The sequence below is a fragment of the Macaca nemestrina genome, chromosome 11 (assembly GCF_043159975.1).
Source record: "Macaca nemestrina isolate mMacNem1 chromosome 11, mMacNem.hap1, whole genome shotgun sequence".
Taxonomy (NCBI): Eukaryota; Metazoa; Chordata; class Mammalia; order Primates; family Cercopithecidae; genus Macaca; species Macaca nemestrina.
The window spans coordinates 67,404,478-67,424,246 of NC_092135.1; the positions used below are offsets into that span (position 1 = coordinate 67,404,478).

General features: G+C 38.4%; 1 protein-coding gene across 2 annotated transcripts; it reads left to right on the forward strand.

The window, feature by feature from the left end:
• Positions 1 to 836: 836 nt before the first annotated feature.
• On the forward strand, positions 837 to 19,153 carry LOC105483369 (kelch like family member 41). 2 transcript variants are annotated; one of them, XM_071072905.1, is made up of 7 exons: positions 837 to 2,112; positions 5,811 to 5,968; positions 6,091 to 6,198; positions 9,776 to 9,961; positions 13,221 to 13,367; positions 18,491 to 18,607; positions 18,906 to 19,153. In XM_071072905.1, the coding sequence occupies exons 1-6, from the start codon at positions 1,003 to 1,005 to the stop codon at positions 18,600 to 18,602; spliced, it is 1,821 nt and encodes a 606-aa protein (XP_070929006.1). In that variant the 5' UTR covers positions 837 to 1,002; the 3' UTR covers positions 18,603 to 18,607; positions 18,906 to 19,153. The 2 variants fall into 2 exon arrangements, with proteins under 2 accessions (XP_070929006.1, XP_070929005.1); XM_071072904.1 differs by having other exon boundaries at positions 840 to 2,112; positions 18,491 to 19,153.
• Positions 19,154 to 19,769: the final 616 nt, after the last annotated feature.

Consider the following 19,769-nt stretch of genomic DNA (forward strand, 5'->3'; position numbering starts at 1 on the left):
TGATTTTGCTGTGTTCTAGTGACAACATTGTTCTCATGGGGTTATATCTGTTCTATTTTTTAACCTTTAATGAATGATAATTTTTGACACTTTAAAAATTACAGGTTATCTTTTGTGATCTGATTTGCATGTGTGTGGGCTTTTTCGTTCCCTACCATTGACTTTTAATTATTTTTTCTGGCCCTGTGATTCCTTTTAACCTTTTGCTTTTATTTTACTATATTATAATTTGCCACATTAGATCCTTTGTACAACAAGGCAGGATATGAATAAATAATTATAATTTAATTCAGTATTAATTACAGTTTTTCCATGTAAGAATAAAGATAATTTGGAATGTTTTAGAAAATTAGCAATTCCTCTGCATTTCTTATTTCAATTATCATGGCAACATTAAAGGTTTTGTAAAACTAGTACATAAGTAACATCTTTAAGTTTACTACTTCTAAAAGAAATATCTATATTCCACTGTTTTGAGTAGAAAGTAAAAATTTGTATGTAACAATTATTGGAAATGGGATCTTGCTTATGAGTATTCAAATGAACACATCTCATATTCTTGACCTTTGCATCATTAATTCAGACAGTCAAGTAGCTTGACACTAGAACATATTTAGAGGAGTGACTCATTTTTATGATTCATTTTTCTGTTAATTCAATAAACATTTTCTTGTAGCAGCCTTTATTAGTATATCTTCTAATGCGTTATTTTTAAGCTTTCAACTTCACTTAAATATCTTGTTTCTTAGCTGTTTCCTCAGTGACTAAATGTTCCAGTTGTTACTTTCAATCTATAACAGCTGCAAGAACAACTCTTCTTTCCAAGCCAGCTCTCCTAAATTCCCGTTGTTAGAGTTGGTATCTATATTTAGCTGGTGGGATTAAATTGCAAAGGCTTCAAGCTGGGCAAAGCACACTGATCTGCCTTTTTACAGCTAGACCTGTGTGCTGCAAGGAGCTAAGGCCTTCAGTGTCCCCTTCCTTACCCAGGTTACTCACAGAATGGATTCCCAGCGGGAACTTGCAGAGGAACTGCGACTTTACCAATCCACCCTTCTTCAGGATGGTCTAAAAGATCTCCTGGATGAGAAAAAATTCATCGATTGCACCCTAAAAGCAGGTGACAAAAGTCTTCCTTGCCACAGATTGATTTTGTCAGCTTGTAGTCCTTACTTCCGTGAGTACTTTTTATCTGAAATTGATGAGGCGAAAAAAAAGGAGGTAGTGCTAGATAATGTGGATCCTGCTATACTTGATTTAATCATCAAATACCTGTACTCTGCCAGTATTGATCTCAATGATGGAAATGTGCAAGATATTTTTGCATTGGCCAGCCGCTTTCAGATCCCCTCAGTGTTTACTGTCTGCGTTTCTTATCTTCAGAAAAGACTTGCTCCTGGTAACTGTCTAGCCATCCTAAGATTAGGACTTCTCCTTGACTGCCCAAGACTCGCCATTTCTGCCCGTGAATTTGTGTCTGATCGCTTTGTACAGATTTGTAAGGAAGAGGACTTTATGCAACTGTCTCCACAGGAACTGATCTCAGTCATTTCAAATGACAGCCTAAATGTGGAAAAAGAAGAAGCAGTATTTGAGGCAGTGATGAAATGGGTGCGAACAGACAAGGAAAACAGGGTTAAAAACCTTAGCGAAGTGTTTGATTGTATCCGTTTTCGCCTTATGACAGAAAAATATTTTAAGGATCATGTTGAGAAAGATGATATAATTAAAAGCAACCCAGACCTCCAGAAAAAAATCAAAGTTCTAAAAGATGCTTTCACAGGCAAACTCCCAGAACCTAGCAAAAATGTGCAGAAGACTGGGGCTGGTGAGGTGAATGGTGATGTTGGGGATGAAGATTTACTTCCTGGTTACCTGAATGACATTCCCAGGCATGGAATGTTTGTAAAAGACCTCATCCTCTTGGTTAATGACACAGCAGCAGTGGCTTATGACCCCACGGAAAATGAATGCTACCTTACTGCACTGGCTGAGCAGATTCCCAGAAATCATTCCAGCATTGTTACCCAGCAAAATCAGATATATGTGGTAGGAGGACTATACGTGGATGAAGAAAACAAGGATCAACCTCTGCAGTCATACTTCTTCCAGGTAAGAAGGACTTTTTATATACGTAGTTGCTGCAAGGGAAGGCTGTTACTCACCATCCAGTTAGCCAATTTGTGAATTATTCAGGCTGTTTGCATTGTACTCCAATTGATGTCCTATTCTAGTCCCTTGCACTTTTGCTGTATAGAGTGTTGACAGAAAAATATTTGACTGTTTTGTTAATGTGTAATAAAAAGTTTGATGAATAATGAGGTTCTAATTCATGTTTAATGACTTAAGATACTTTTTATACTATTCTTCCAAAAATGCCTTGTTTATAGATGATGGTGACTGTAATCCCTCAAAGCCCAGTATTTTAGTAAAAACTAAATTTATTTTTTCTTAGCAGAGATGGGCTTTCACTATGTTGCCCTGACTGGTCTCGAACTCCTGGGCTCAAGCAATCCTCCCAGTTTGGCTTCCCAAAGTGCTGGGATTACCGTTGTGAGCCACCGTCCCCTGCTGTAAAAACTAAATTTAATCTTATATACTCTTACCTATTAAAAATAGGTTAATGTCTTTCCCCAAATAGTTGCCCTAACTCAAAGTTCTTACACATTATAAAGAAGTAATAACTGGTCAGATTTTCTTTTTTAATTTTTTTCTTCTTCATCTGCTGGCAGCTCTAAATTGGTCAGATTTTCTACCTTCTTCCAAGTTACCCTGAACTCATTTGAAGTTCTTGGAGGTAGCACTTCATCTCTTTATTTATAGTTACTGCCTAAAATATAATTTTGTTGAAAATGAAAAAAACTTATGTACATGTTCTACACACTTTGGATTATCTTCTAGGAAAAACTGTCTACACAGAAGTCGCTAATTTGAATTAATTATAGTTAGAAATTTTTATTATATCACATTTATTTGGATCAGAGATATACTTAGACATTATTAGAACTTAACAATCTGTTTTGTGAAACCACAGAATTTTCCAAGAAAATTAATTCTCCTAAAGCAATACACCCTTAGTTGTTTGAAAGGAGTTTGTCTTATATTATCAATGTGTTATATTTTATCAGTTTATGAAGGAGTTGGCTTAGCCTTTGTCTTCAATAATGCCAATACTGAAACTTTGTAGCTTACAACTGGCTCAAAAGAGTTTGTTTAGGTCATAGCTAATCATGGCCTGGGGCTTACGGGCACTTTAGTTGGAAAGGCCAAAGATAAGCAAGTATACAATGTCATACCACAGTCCAGTATGCTCTCAAAAAGTGTGTGACATACTTTGCATTCACAAAATACTATTATACCTTTAATCAACTTTTTCTAATCTTGAAAAGTGTACTTGTAATAATACATGTTAATCATGTTTCTTAATTTTCCAAGTTCCAGTGAAGAATGTTGTAAGTATTTGAATGTGGGCCAGAAAATTTCCTAAGCCCTAATTTTAAAGTCAAATAAACTTCAAAAAGGGCAAAGTCAATGAAAAAGGCTATAAATACATCCAGGAAGTAAGAATGTTATCAAAACAGATAGATGACAGACATATAGGTAGATACCTACAAATGACAGATCCACAGAATAGTTGTTGCCATAGAATGACTCTCCAAAATTACTAGAGTTTTAAATTTCATTTCATATTTAATTTATCGAATATATCTATAACACAGTCCTTTTTACTTTCAAGTGTTCAGTTTAATCTTTATCCTTCTCTTCCAGCCTGATAAAACCCTTACTTTTACTGACAGAGCTTCTTATTTTTGGTTCAAGAAACCTACTTAATGTTCTTTATAACCACAATAACAGTTATACAAAGTTGGAAGGTCAACTCCCTCTCACTGCAAATGCCTTGCTGCTTTTAAAAGGCACTAACAGAACAGTATGCCAGGATAAAAACACTTCACCATAAAAGAGGGTTGTGATTCATCAGACAATATTTATATGAGAATTTCAGGTTTTATATTTTACTGCTTGTCACATCTATTTAAAACGCATTAATTTAGAATTAATTTGACCTTTGATTGTATGCTGTAAATGATTATGAGAATGTTTTACCTTGGTAAGAGAGGGCTTTTTTTCCCCCACTCATTAATTTGATGAATTAATAGATTCATCAAATTTTTGAACAGGTCTTAAAGTAATCTAGGTCCAAACCCTAATTTTAACAATGAGGAAAGTTGAACTCAGAGAAGTTAAATAGCTTGATAGCTCCTCTATAAAAGAGACTGGCAGGTAGTCCACTGTTCCATCTGCTAGAGAAAGTGCCCTCCAACAGGTAATATCGGAAGGTAGACAGTACTGTACAGTATGAGAGTTAAGCCCAGAAGTATGGGATTATGAAGGCTGCTGTTCCATTTTTTAAAACCAACTATGGATGTAGATGGCTTGGATTTGAATATCACCTAAAAGCTCTGTGTATTTGGGAAATTTATTTAATCTTCCTGTGCCTCAGTTTCCTCATCTGTAAAACGGGGATGATAGAAATGCCTATCCTGGAGAACTAAATGAGGTTACTTGTGTAAAGCATTTAGTTCAAAGCCTATGACCACAGTCAAAACCCCATAAATGTTCATTACTATTTCTACTATATTACACACCACATTCATAATCAAAGAATTTCTTTCAAAAGTGAAAACATAAAGGATCAAAATCTAGCTGTTGAAATTAGTGAATGCAAAGCTAACAATGCACATGTGGAGATTAAACCTCTCATGTCATCTAGTCTTAACTAGTGCTTCGTTTAACTGAGGTTACTAGACCACATATAGATAGGCTTCCACAGATAACCCTGTCTATACCACGGCCATTTGTATGCACATCTATTCTTAGTATCCAATGAAACTGGGTTTTATTCATTTTATTTTTGCAATCTAGAAGTGGCACCAGAGAGAACAACAAATCTGCAACTGTACTCTTGCAGAAAACAGTTTTCTTGTGCCTTAGTGTGCTAAAATGCAAAGTATAAAATCTTTAAATTACCAAAAGTAAGTGTTGAAACAGATGCCACTATGCCAGAATCATCTACCCCAGATGATGGGTACAAAGAGATTTTCTTCCTTGGGAAAATCTTAAGCTTGCAGAAGTGGTGGTGAGCAAAAATGAGCAGTTACTTATTAATATAAATCAAAAAAAAAAAATAGAGTGTTTCGAGTGACTCCCAACAACACACTAGGAAATTCACTTTAACACCTGCCTGTATCAGAAATAATAAAGCAAAACATGGAGAACCTAAAATGTTTTTAAAGAAAGAAAAAAAGATATTGCCCAACATCCTAGTTGTCTGTGGACTGAGCGACAGGTCCAGCTGTCCCAGCTGCTGGCATGGGGAGCATGTTAAATATAGCATGCAGGGGTCATTCACATTCTGTGAACCTCCCTGCTCTGACAACATTTCTTTCCCCAGTGTCCTAAAAGTATTAGGATCTTGTATTTCAAAGCTGGACAAGGCAATATGGGAGAAAATTTGACAAGAAACCTCACGATTCTAATTAACCTCTGGTGATTCTATTGTATTTTATTTTTTCTTTTCTTGAAGCTTGAAGATTTTGATATCTTTATCTGGTAGGCCAGGTAGATTTAATCATTCTTCTTGGTAATTGTGAGCTACAATATGATACTTTGGGGTTGTAGTTTTATTTACTTGTGAGATATTTGACTATCTCGATGATATCTAAACAACATATATAGGATAACTTTTTTTTTGCTGTACTTGTAACTTTTTTCTAACAAGCTTCACAATCCCTCATATATATTTTTTTCAGCTTGACAGTATAGCATCTGAATGGGTTGGACTTCCACCTCTGCCTTCAGCCAGGTGTCTCTTCGGTCTGGGAGAGGTAGATGATAAAATCTATGTAGTTGCAGGCAAAGACCTTCAAACAGAGGCTTCGCTGGATTCGGTATTATGCTATGATCCTGTGTAAGTTGGCATGATATTCCTGTTCCCTAAGCATTCAAGTATATGCGTGCCTATAACATATTCATATTTTCAGAACCTGGAATTTACTGAAAGTGTATAAATTCTGTCTCATTTAATTTTAGGGCTGCAAAATGGAATGAAGTAAAAAAACTTCCTATCAAAGTCTATGGCCATAATGTGATTTCACATAAAGGGATGATATATTGTCTAGGAGGAAAGACAGATGACAAGTAAGTACCCTGAACTCTCATGATTTATGTCCAAATGACTTTTTATTAGAAAGGTTTCTTCCCCTTTTCTTGTTTTTTTTTTTTTTTTTTGAGATGGAGCTTCGCTCTTGTTGCCCAGGCTGGTGTGCAATGGTGCGATCTCGGCTCACTGCAATCTCCATCTCCTGGGTTCAAGCGATTCTCCTGTCTCAGCCTCCCGAGTAGCTGGAATTACAAGCATGCTCCATCATGCCCGGCTAATTTTGTATTTTTCGTAGAGATGGGGTTTCTCCATGTTGGTCAGACTGGTCTTGAACTCCTGACCTCAGGTGATCTGCCTGCCTCAGCCTCCTGAAATGTTGGGATTACAGGTATGAGCCACAGCGCCCAGCCCTCTTCCTCTTTTCATTTGGATCTGCCCACTGAAATGGGACATGGTTCTCACCTATCATATTGTGGAGGGAAAACCTTAAAATTTCAAGTCGCTGAAGTAAACATGTAGATACTCAGCTTACTGCTAGGAATGAGCCGAATACCCCAATCATAAGCATCCTTACAGTCCAGGCAGCATCTAGGAGCATAATCAAGTCCTGTATTTCACTGATTTGTTATTGTATTTTACTACATTAAAACCAAAGGGCTTTCTTATTCATTTAGCCATAAGTAGATAAAAATGTAAATGTACTCTTTAATGTAGTATTTAAAATATATCTTCTAAGACAATTGTGCATAAAAAATATCATGGATTTGTACTTTACATTCATAAGAGGGACTTTAGATAGGTCAGTTTGAAAGAAAAGCGTAGTGATTGAAAAGAGGGAAGTAAAAAAGACAAAAGAAAAACAAAAATTTAAGGCAGTTATTTCTTCAACAGTGTTCTTCCACATATTTACTCCTTGACAGAGGTAATAGTCAAAATGGCTTCCAACTGTTCAAAACTGAGCTCCCAGTAGCACCCAGTATCTTGTGAGAAAACCAGGATGAGGTTTCATATATAAACCTTACTTGAGTTCTAGTCAATTCTCAAGGAACTGGTAATTGGGAAAGAGATCTTATAACCCAGAGAGTGGAGAAGTGAGTTCCGAATGCTTCAGAGACAGTCAAACCAGTATAGCCTGTCTAGTAAAATAAGCATTTTCAGTTTAGATGGTGAGAACTAATATTCTGCCCCTGAAAAATCTGCCTGATTTGGCTTGTCATCATTTGCCCAGGCCATTGAATTAATAGAGATGTCCAACCTTGAAAAGGGAGCCAAAATTAAGAATTGTAAGGGCAAAGCAGGAAAGGAGAGTAAAATATGGAAATGTGTTAGATGTCAAGAACTCTATTCTGGAGTTAATGATTAATGGATATTAGTCAATTAAAATGGTAAATGTAGCACAGAAAAGGCAATTTTAAAAAGCAATGGTTTTTAAACATCTACCTGTATTCAAAGATAACATATTCTAAAATTTTTATATCCTCCCTAATCCCAGCTATTCCTATCAAATGCAAAGGAAGGTATATTATATGCTCACCTGGTGTCACATCTTATTTTGGGCGTTTTTCCTGAGTAAATTGAATGGAAAATCACTACTAAAGAGCATTCTGAGTTTGGAAACACAGGAACCCTTCCAAATGATTTAAATTGTTTCCTTCAAGTAGCATTAGTAACTAGGAAATTGATATGTCAGTAAGAAGCATACAGTTCTTGTCAGTAGGAATATATTAATCTTGAGAATATGATTAACCAACACAACACTGCTTGACAAATGTCAAAGTCAAGAACTTTGAAATGAGTCATTATCTAAAAGTAAGAGCTGGGCTGGGTGTGGTGGCTCATGCCTGTAATCCCAGGACTTTGGGAGGCCGAGGCAGGCGGATCACCTGAGGTCGGGAGTTTGAGACCAGCCTGACCAACGTGGAGAAACCCCATCTCTACTAAAAATACAAAATTAACCAGGCGTGGTGGCATTCACCTGTAATCCCAGCTACTCGGGAGGCTGAGGCAGGAGAATCGCTTGAACCCGGGAGACAGAGTTTGCAGTGAGCCGAGATTGCGCCACTGCACTCCAGCCTGGGCAACAAGAGCAAAACTCCATCTCCAAAAATAAATAAACAAATAAAAGTAAATGCTGAATTGCACCAGTTCCCAGTAATGAATTTGAAGAACATGATTTTGGATAATGTTCTTATCAAGAAGTGTTCAAATGATACCAATAGTCAAATATTAGAGGAAATGCTTTTACTCCAGATAACTGATCTTTTACACAATTAAGAAAAAAATTGTCCTCACAAAAAAGTTGAGGTGTTTTTCATCACCAGATATATCCGGTTAATCAATTATTATTTGAAATTCTGAACTCCCATCAAATTATAGATAACTTCAAGGAACCATAAGAAACATACTAAGGGCGGGGCACAGTGGCTCACACCTGTAATCCCAGCACTTTGGAAGGCCAAAGCTGGAGGATCACTTGAGCTCAGGAGTTCGAGACCAGCCTGAGCAACGTGGCGAAACCCTGTTGTCTACCAAGCATACAAAAAATTAGCTAGGCGCAATGGTGCACACCTGTGGTCCCAGCTACCTGGGAAGCTGAGATGGAAGGATCACTTGAGCCCTGGATGCAGAGGTTGCAGTGAACCAAGATCGCACGACTGCACTGCAGCCTGGGTGGCACAGTGAATAATAATTCAGATGAGTCCAGGTCTTTCTGGTAGCATTTAGCATGTAAAACTGTTCTCATGATTCATCAGCTCAAATGATTCGTTGTCTAATCCATAGTCCCAGATTTCTTAAAATGCACTGCTATGTTAGTGCTAATATAAAATGATATATCATATAAAATTTAAAGTAGGTATATTTGCACCTATTTTTTTTTTTTTTTTTTTTTTTTTTTTTTTTTTGAGACAGAGTCTCGCTCTGTCATCCAGGCCGGAGTGCAGTGGCCGAATCTCAGCTCACTGCAAGCTCCACCTCCCAGGTTTACGCCATTCTCCTGCCTCAGCCTCCCGAGTAGCTGGGACTACAGGCGCCCGCCACCTCGCCTGGCTAGTTTTTTTTTTGTATTTTTTAGTAGAGACGGGGTTTCACGGGGTTAGCCAGGATGGTCTCGATCTCCTGACCTTGTGATCCGCCCGTCTCGGCCTCCCAAAGTGCTGGGATTACAGGCTTGAGCCACCGCGCCCGGCCTGCACCTAATTATTTTTTTAAGTTAACTTATTCATTCCTAGGATATTCAGATAATAAATAAACCTACCATTTGTTATTGAGGTGCAATAAAAGGTTTATGATTTTATTTTTTACTAAAATAGAGTAAAAAAACTTCAATTGAATTTAGTACATAACGATTAAAATCAGCTGTGCCTGGGCTTCTAAGCAGCTATCCAGAAGTAAAGGTACCCTATCTTCCAATAGTATAATTAAGTTATAGTTTTAGTCCCCACATTTGGGCTTGTCCTTTGCTTAGTGGCATATGTTCAAATTAAGAATTCTTTGGAGTTTTTCTGATCTTCTGCCTTACTACATATTTCTTATGACAAGTAAAGCCAAATTATTAGTGAAAGTGCTTTCGAAAAAAGAAGGTTCTAAAAGGAACATTTGTTTTTCTGTTTACAGAAAATGTACAAACAGAGTGTTTATCTTCAACCCCAAAAAAGGAGATTGGAAAGATCTGGCTCCAATGAAAACTCCTCGTTCCATGTTTGGAGTAGCAGTCCATAAAGGCAAAATTGTGATTGCAGGAGGTGTCACTGAAGATGGTCTTTCAGCTTCAGTTGAAGCTTTTGATCTTACAACCAATAAGTGAGTTGCCACATCTTAGTATATAGCATATGAACAACTATACATTTTAATTGTTAACTTTGGATAAAAAGTAATCTTTCCAATTAGGATGTGGGGAGGGGAGGGTACATAACCACAGATTACAGAGGAAGTATTTTCATCTGGATTTGTTTTGTTGTTACTGGATATAAATCTCCTCTAACATTCTGATGCATTACATGTTTGTAATTTGGAACATTTTGAGGGTCCTCAAGTTCGTGTTGTCATGCTCTATTTGTCCTTGTTATTAACTTTGTAAATTTAGAAATGCAAAGGTAATACTTGTGAATAATTTTAATTTTTTTATTTTTAAGAGACAAGGTCTGGCTCTGTTGCCCAGACTGGAATGCAATGGCACAATCATAGTTCACTGCTGCCTCAAACTCCTGGGCTCAGGTGATCTTCTTGCCGCAGGCTCCCGAGTAGCTAGGACTATAGGTGCACACCACTATGCCCAGCTAATTTTTGTGGTTTTTTTTTTTGTGTGTTTTTCGTTTTTTTTTTTTTTCCCACAGACAGGGTCTCACTATGTTGTCCAGGCTGGTCTTGAACTCCCAGCCTCAAATGATCCTCCCACCTTGGCCTCCCAAAGTGCTAGGATTCTAAGTGTGAGCCAGCACACCTGGCCCTGAATAATTGTCTAGGTGTAGATGGATATATATGTCTCTGTGGAATTATTTGATTTTAAATGTAGTTTTTTTAAGTATGAAAAGATCTTCACTTGTTAATGATTGATATCTGTAAAGTATGAATGCTTTAGAAGTTTTCATTCCTTTATGCTGTTTATAATTTTATTAAAATTTTCATTTTTAAGCTTTTATTGACTTAATGTGAAAAGATATTTGACAGCTATTCTTAATATAAAATTGGTCTTTTAAACATTTTTGAGCTCACACATCTGGAGGAGTACATACCTTTTATATTCCTAGTTTAGCAATGAAGAAAAAAAGGTAACTATTATTAGTCTTTTTAGAAACATGTATGCCTGACTACAAAACAGACTTTAGTATCTGAAAATTACAAGGAACTTTTGTGGAACGTGATTTAAATTATCATTAAAAATAATGTTTTTGAAAACTGTAATATGGGTAAACACTCATGATGTAAGTTAAGAAGCAACACACAAAATTGTAAATATCTTCTTAGTTTCATCTATATGTATGGAAGCTTATATGTACATGCTTTTTAAAAAGATGACAAAATTACACCAAATTGTTCCAAATTGTTGCTTGTGATTATGGAGATAGTTGTTTTCTTGTATACCTTTCTGTACTTTCCAGATTTTCGCAAACTTTTTTTTTTTTTTTGAGACAGAATCTCTCTGAGTCACACAGGCCGGAGTACAGATTTTCTATAATGTACATATATTATTTTTATAATTAGAAAAACAGATATGTAAAGAAAAACTATGGGGCCAGGCATGGTGGCTCACGCCTGTAATCCCAGCAGTTTGGGAGGCTGAGGTGGGCAGATCATGAGGTCAAGAGTTCGAGACCAGCCTGACCAACATAGTGAAACCCTGTCTCTTCTAAAAATACAAAAATTAGCTGGATGTGGTGGCATGTGTCTGTAGTCCCAGCTACTTGGGAGACTGAGGCAGGAAAATCACTTAAACCCAGGAGGTGGAGGTTGCAGTGAGACCATGCCATTGCACTCCAGCCTGGGTGACAGAGTAAGACTCTGTCTCAAAAAAAAAAAAAGAAAAGAAAAAGAAAAAGAAAAGAAAAACTATGAAGTCTACTTTAATGCCAGAGTAACAGAATACCTACCAAAATGACTAAATCATTCTAGATTCTTGATACTTCCAACTAATTAGATTGATTTTATCTTTAGTTGTCCTATTTCAGATAGCTGTCAACATTAAAAAGTTCCCTTAAATCCTTTATAAAAATAATGAAAGTATAAATCATTAAAAAGAAAATTTGTATCCCTGGTTCCAACGCTATCCTTATGTGCCTTTATTGCAAAGGATTTGGAGTATTCAGATGAAATCCAACACAGTAGCAGGTTAGAGGTTTAGGAGCCCTAGAAGTGCCACAACCCCCGACTGTTTGTGACACACAACGTTTGGTAAACACTGCTAACTGAAGTATTCTAGGGTTGACTTTCTTTTTTTTTTTTTTTTTTTTTTTTTGAGGCAGAATTTTGTTCTTGTTGCCTGGGCTGGAGTGCAATGGCGCTATCTTGGCTCACTGCAATATCCACCTCCCAGATTCAAATGATTCTCCTGCCTCAGCCTCCTGAGTAGCTGGGATTACAGGTGTGTGCCACCACGCTCGGCTAATTTTTTGTATTTTTAGTAGAGATGGGGTTTCACCATGTTGATCAGGCTGGTCTCGAACTCCTGACCTCAGGTAATCCACCCACCTCGGCCTCCCAGATTGTTAGGATAACAGGCATGAGCCACCGTGCCCAGCCTTAGGGTTGCCATATTGAAGACTTTATATCTAATGAAGTTACATCTTTCAAATATTTTCTAGTAGCAAACTTAGTTGTTTACTTTTAGATGCCTATGCTCCTTGAATTTTTTTTTTCCCCCCCTTAAAGACAGGGTTTTGCTCTATCACCCAGGCTGGAATGCAGCAGTGAGATCATAGCTCACCACAGCCTTGACCTCAAGGGCTCAAGAGATCCTCCCAAGTAGCTGGGACTATAGGGACATACCACCAGTCCTGGCTCTTTTTTTTTTGTAAAGACAGTCTCATTTTGTTGCCCAGGCTGATCTCATACTCCTTGGGCTCAAGCAGTCCTCCTGCCTCAGTCTCCCAAAGTGCTGGGATTACAGGCATGAGCCACCGCACCCGGCCACTACTTGAATATTTATTTATTTATTTATTTATTTATTTTATTTAGATGGAGCCTCGCTCTGTTGCCCAGGCCGGAGTGCAGTGGCGCAATCTCAGCTCACTGCAACCTCCGCCTCCCAGATTCAAGTGATTCTCCTGCCTCAGCCTCCCAAATAACTGAGATTACAAGTGCGTGTCACCATGCCTGGCAAATTTTTTGTATTTTTGGTAGAGATGGGGTTTCACCATGTTGGTCAGGCTGGTCTCAAACTCCTGACCTCAGGTGATCTACCCATCTCAGCCTCCCAAAGTGCTGGGATTACAGGCATGAGCCACCGTGCCTGGCTGCCTGGGCACTACTTGAATTTTTAAATTATGATTTCCTATAATTGTTCAGTAAGCACATCTGGCATTTCTTTAAGTTTTACATTGACTATATTTTTAATGATACCTAGATGGGATGTAATGACTGAATTTCCCCAAGAAAGAAGCTCCATCAGTTTGGTCAGCCTGGCTGGATCTCTGTATGCAATTGGTGGTTTTGCTATGATTCAACTGGAGTCTAAAGAATTTGCACCCACTGAAGTCAATGACATATGGAAGTAAGTTCTCATCATTTCAATTTTCAGAATCACATATTAAATCAGATGACTGATAAACTATTTTGTAGTAAATAATAAGCCAGATTTTCCCAACATGTAAGCTACTTCTCGGTAGTAGACTAAACACTTCAAACCTAATTGAACTTTTGTACATGCCACTTACTTGAACAAGTAACTACTTCTAGTTAGCTGTGAGCCTGGGAAAGAAATTATCTGGGCCTGTTTCTTACAGTAAAATGAGAGTTGGACCTTTGATACTCTCAGCTTCATTCCAGCTCTAAGAGTGTGATGCTATAGGCATCCAGTAGAACAAAAGCCTCTTTGCTCCAGAGTAGTTTATTTCCTAACAAAACAGAGTTCTAAAAAAAAATTACTTTTTTACTTTATTTATTTATTTATTTTTGAGACAGACTTTCTGTCACCCAGGCTGGAGTACAATGGCAGGATCTCAGCTCCATGCAACCTCGCCTCCCAGGTTCAAGCGATTCTTCTGCCTCAGCCTCCCGAGTAGCTGGGATTACAGGCATATGCCACCACGCCCAGCAAATTTTTATACTTTTAGTAGAGATGGAGTTTTGCCATGTTGGCCAGGCTGGTCTCGAACTCCTGACCTCAGGTGATCCACCTGCCTCGGTCTTCCAAAGTGGTAGGATTACAGGTGTAAGCCACAGCGCCTGGCCTAAAGAAACATTTAACCTGTTGAGTTTTCCACGACTTCATTAGTTCTGTTTTCAATCTAATTTAAACAGCCTTCCAATTGTTTGAGGATTCAGCTAACAATTGCTTTTTTAAAATGAAAAAAGTCAAAATAGCAATCCATTTTACCTGCCTGGAGGTGCCAGGCAGTTCTCCTAAGTATGACACTTGAAACTGTTACTCAATTGAATGATTTTAGTGAGGCTATGAAAAAAAAAGTATGTTTTTATTTTATTTTGAGCTGAGGTCGCACCACTGCAATCCAGCCTCAGCAACAGAGTGAGACTCTTGTCTCCAAAAAAAAAAAAGAAAAAAAAAAAAAGAAAGAATCCCAGACCCTACTGAATGAGAATCTGTATTTTTTAGCAAGATTCCCAGGTGAATTGTTTGCACATTTAAGTTTGTAAGTACAGCTCTGGAAGAGTGCCATTTATACTTAATCAGTGAAGGCATACCACCAAGCCTGAGAGTGAAAAGTGGGTATTTGTTCTATACCTCACCCAGCAGATGCTTTATTCCCAGATGCTGAACTAAAAAGGCTGAAAAGCTGGCACCTTAACCAAACAATGATTTGTGCATTAGACATCATTTCCCCATGTTGTAATATTAACTAGCTGTGTAAAGGGCAAGAAAAAAAGTGACTATACAAGGAAATTTACTATTATCCCTCCTCCCCCCAAAAAAGAGGAAGAGAAAAAAAAAAAAGATTTCCACAGAGCAAAGAGGCTAGAATTAGCAAGACAGTGAGATGGGGAAAAGCTGGAAGCAGTAGGAAAAAAAGATGAACTAATGAAGGCTGGGAAGGTTAGGGTTTTTTGGAAAACAGGGCCAGGTACTAAGTATATAAATGGGCAGTGATTCTCAACCCTAGCTATATGTTACAATCATCTGGGATGCTTTTAAAATGTGTCTGGGCCTTAACATAGACCAATTATATCAACATTTCTGGAGTTAGAGTTGAGCATCCCTAGTTCCTAAAACGTTCCCAGATTTTTTTTTTTTTTTAATTGGTGAAACAGAGTCTCACCCTGTCGCCCAGGCTGTAGTGCAGTGGTACGATCTTGGTTCATTGCAACCTCTGGCTCCCGGGTTCAAGCGATTCTCCTACCTCAGCCTCCAGAGTAGCTGGGACTACAGGTGTGCACCACCACACCAGGCTAATTTTTGTATTTTTAGCAGAGATGGGGTTTCGCCATATTGGCCAGGCTGGTCTTGAACTCCTGACCTCAGGTGATCTGCCCGCTTCAGCCTCCCACAGTGCTGGGATTACAGGCGTGAGCCACTGAGCCCAGCCCCAGATTATTCTAATCAGCAGCCAGGGTTGAGAAACACTGATATTAAGTAATTGTGCTGTCAATCAGTGGAACCTCCCTGAAGCCCTCCTGGTTCCTAAGGGTTATCAAAAGCCATGCTGCCCCTGCAGGGAAGTTACAGGCAACAAAAGAAAGTACAGAATCTCCTGCTATAAAAGTGGCCCTGACATTGTTCAGGGGAACCTAAGAAAGGGATCCTCTCTGATTGTGGTTTATTTTGCGATTAAGGCAGTGGTTCCCAAAGTTGCCTGCACAGTGGAATCACCAGGGTACTTCAAAAAATACTAACACCTCTGTCCCACTCATATTGACTGATTTAATTGGTCTGAAGTATGGCCTGGCCTTTGGAGATTTTAAAAGATCCCTGGATGTTTCTATATGTGTAGACAAGTTTGGGAACCACTGGATTGGGTAAAGAGAAGAGGGGAGCATTCATCACTATCTGCTTGGCTATTTTAAGACTGGTATTTTCTAATTTGGGGTAGGATCTGAAGCATGATTCTCAAACTTCGCTGCATATTAGAATCACTTGGGGAGCTTTAAAAAATCCTGATGCCCAGGCCACCCTTCATACCAATTAACTCACTCTCTGGGAGTAGGACCTAGGCATCAGTAGCTTTAACATCTCCAGATGGTTCTATTGTGCAATTAAGTTTGAGAACCAGTGATCTACTACAGTGGTTCCCAAAGCAGCATCAGCATCACCTGGGTACTTATCAGAAAAGCAGATTCTCAGGTCTCACCTCAAATCTGTTGAATTAGAAACTCTGGGGGTGATAGGGCCAGTGATCTGTGTTTTTACAAACCCTCCAGGTGACTTAGATGTGTGTTAAAGTTGAAGGCCGCCGATCTAGAGAAACGTGGCTGCCTATTTGCCCTCAATTTCCTAGCGAACCTCTCTGACCACACATGCAGAGGTGAAAACTCTCAGTATACCACATTTTCAACATAGGCCCTCTTACTATGATATGTTAAAAAAAAAAAAAAATCCATTCTTGTATTTTTTTCTTGAAATCATTCCACTGTTTAGGATTGAACAAGCTGAAAGTAAATACAACTGCCAGGAAGCAAATTTTTTTTTTTTTTTTTTGAGACGGAGTCTCGCTGTGTCGCCCAGGCTGGAGTGCAGTGGCCGGATCTCAGCTCACTGCAAGCTCTGCCTCCCGGGTTTTTACGCCATTCTCCTGCCTCAGCCTCCCAAGTAGCTGGGACTACAGGCGCCCGCCACCTCGCCCGGCTAGTTTTTTGTATTTTTTAGTAGAGACGGGGTTTCACCGTGTTAGCCAGGATGGTCTCGAACTCCTGACCTCGTGATCCGCCCGTCTCGGCCTCCCAAAGTGCTGGGATTACAGGCTTGAGCCACCGCGCCCGGCCAAAATATTTTTAAACCTCATTTAACCTTAACTTCACTCATACTGTTTAAATGTGGTCACTTTCTTCAGATCATTTAAAACTATCTCTTAATCTGTTGCCCTGAATTTTATATAATTAAGGTTATTCCCTTTATTAGTAGCAAAATACTTTTTGTATTCTTTCCTCTACATAAAAATCACTCAGTGCATGGTACAATTGTTGAGAATTAATTTGGAACATTGATGACAGAGTCTTGCTCTGTCGCCCAGGCTGGAGTGCAAAGGGGCAATCTTGGCTCACTGCAACCTCCGCCTCCCGGGTTCAAGCAGTTCTCCTGAGTAGCTGGGATTACAGGCGCACACCACCATGCCCAGCTAATGTTTATATTTTTAGTAGAGATGGGGTTTTGCCATATTGGCCAGCTGGTCTCAAACTCCTGACCTGAGGTGATCTGCCCCCCTCAGCCTTCCAAACTGCTGGGATCACAAGCGTGAGCCACCACACCTGGCTGATTTGGGGTTAAGTCTTGTGCCAAGTCTTGACAACTTGTGGAAAGATATTAAGGTGGATAAATATATTATTTGTCCTCAGCTGCCTTTGGGGCTTGAGGACATTGATATGGGGGGAAAACGAATGAAGGAGATTTAAAATAATTATTTAAAGTAGCTTGTACCTACATAAGATATGCACTGACTTAATTTCATCAATGTTCCAAATTAATTCTCAACAATTGTACCATGCACTGAGTGATTTTTATGTAGAGGAAAGCATACACAAAATATTTTGCTACTAATAAAGGGAATAACCTTAATTATATAAAATTCAGGGCAACAAATTAAGAGATAAATAGTTTTAAATGATCTGAAGAAAGTGACCACATTTAAACAATATGAGTGAAGTCAAGGTTAAATGAGGTTTTAAAATGTTTGCTTCCTGGCAGTTGTATTTACTTTCAGCTTGGTCAATCCTAAATAGTGGAATGAAAATGGAGTGGTAATTGCTATAATACCATATAAAGGATGATACATGAGAAACAAAGAGAAAGCAACAAATTGTGCTGAAGGAAGGTGAGAAAGGTTGCAGAGAGAAGGCAGCATTTAGAAGCTTCCCACACAAAACATTCCAGGCACCAGGCAGAGCAGACATGTTCGGCACACATGGTACAAGGGAATTCAAGTTGTCTGTATCTTTATAACCTTGAATATTCAGAGATGAAGACCAGTTCTTACCTAAGTCAAGTGCGAAATCTAAGAGTAGTCCTCAAACAGAACAATAAAGGGGAAGGGGAACAAATTTTCATAAAGTGACTGCTGTGTATCAGGTGCCATGCTAGGCACTAGTGTATAGGAACAATTGAAGGCATAATTAAGGCTACAGATAGACCCTGCTCTTCCCCAGTTCTTTCTCTTAAGCAAGAGTCTGCTTACTTTGACTCAAAGTGACCAGCCATCTTCATCAGTTCAAAGGTGAATGTTTAACTGCTTAGCTATTTATTCTTCTTCTCTGCAGTCTTTGATTCCCAGAGAAGGCCGAACTGCCTAGGCATCCAGATTAAATACTGTGGCAGTAGTTCAGACACATGCTCATCCAGACAATGCGTATTTCAGAGATATTCAAGTGCTGTTCTACCAGGCAGGTGCATCTTCCTTCCTCTGAGTAAAAGTCACTAGGTTTTTGCAAAGGTCCACATTTGTATACTGAACACAGGGAAACCTATGGAACTAAAAGCTGCTTGTTGATTACTTTTTTTTCCTCCATCAGGTATGAAGATGATAAAAAAGAATGGGCTGGGATGTTGAAGGAAATACGCTATGCTTCAGGAGCTAGTTGCCTAGCAACACGTTTAAATCTCTTCAAACTGTCTAAACTATGAACAAGGTGACAAAACATAGATTGGGAGGTGGTTTGTTTGGTGAATGGGGCTTTAATTTATTGTTTTTTAAAAGCTTGTACAGACACTCATGTAGAAATTATTCAGGAAGTTATTGTCTAAGAGATGAGCAGTAGGTAACCTCAGTCATTGACTCTTCAATGTAATGATCAGAGATTAAAACCATTTTCTAATAAGAAATTAAATATTCAGTTGAACAAATTATTTTGTGAATCTGTTGCACTCAATGGATTGTAAAGGAGGCTCCTAAATTTGAGTTGTTAATCATTTCATTTGCATTGTTAGGGTATCCTTACACTGATTTTCTACTACAATTGGAAGTGGAGAATATGTGCATCTACATTCAAAAAATTTTTAAAATATCAAAAACCTTTCCTCGTGCTTCAAAATGACAGGAATCCTGTGCATTATACTAAGAATTACATGCCATAAGACGACTTCAGAAATGGTACTTCAGAAGTTTAATAAATGGATGGGGAATTATTTGATGGGGAAAAGTCTCTGTAAGTAAAAATAGTCAAATTCAAATGGTCTTTTTTCTCCATGCTTTTTGCGACACTGGCATATTATTTGTGGTTTCCAAATCAAATTTTAAAATTTTTAATTTAAAACCAGTAAATCACAGTCTTCAAGCCATTAACTACAGCATCTGTGGCAAGAAGGTGAGGGAGCACCCTTAGACAATGGATTGATTCTTTCTTTAAACTGCTGGGGCAGAACTTGGGGTCAGTGGGTGATGTGGAGGAGAATGTATATTCACTGGTTTAAATTTTGGCTACACTCTGTGAAAGGGCTACCTATTTGCTAAATTTCTGATAGCAAGGAAGATGACTGTATTATTTCATTTTCTGGGATGTGATATTCTTCATTCACTGTTTCTTCTTAGTGCATATAGTAAGTTGACTCCTCAGTCTGCTCATAACCATCACATTCAATCTATGCAAGTCCATCAATTAATCATCACTTTTAGCTACACACCAACTTATGAGTCTCACATAGCTTTCATAGACATGTATTTGACTTCTAGCCTTACCCATATTATTTTCTGAAAAACCTGACTTGGGACTAATTTGGAACATTCATGATTATTTGTCAAAGAGTTTCATAAAGAACAGATCTAAGTGTCCGTACACCTTTTTTTTCTCTACC

What these genes read in the sequence shown, in the direction of transcription:
- LOC105483369 (XM_071072905.1), top strand. Translation starts at nt 1,003, where the DNA reads ATGGATTCCCAGCGGGAACTTGCAGAGGAACTGCGACTTTACCAATCC. An exon ending in GGAGGAAAGACAGATGACAA is followed by an intron (nt 6,199 to 9,775) that starts GTAAGTACCCTG and finishes TTCTGTTTACAG; the next exon opens with AAAATGTACAAACAGAGTGT. An exon ending in GAAGTCAATGACATATGGAA is followed by an intron (nt 13,368 to 18,490) that starts GTAAGTTCTCAT and finishes TTCCTCCATCAG; the next exon opens with GTATGAAGATGATAAAAAAG.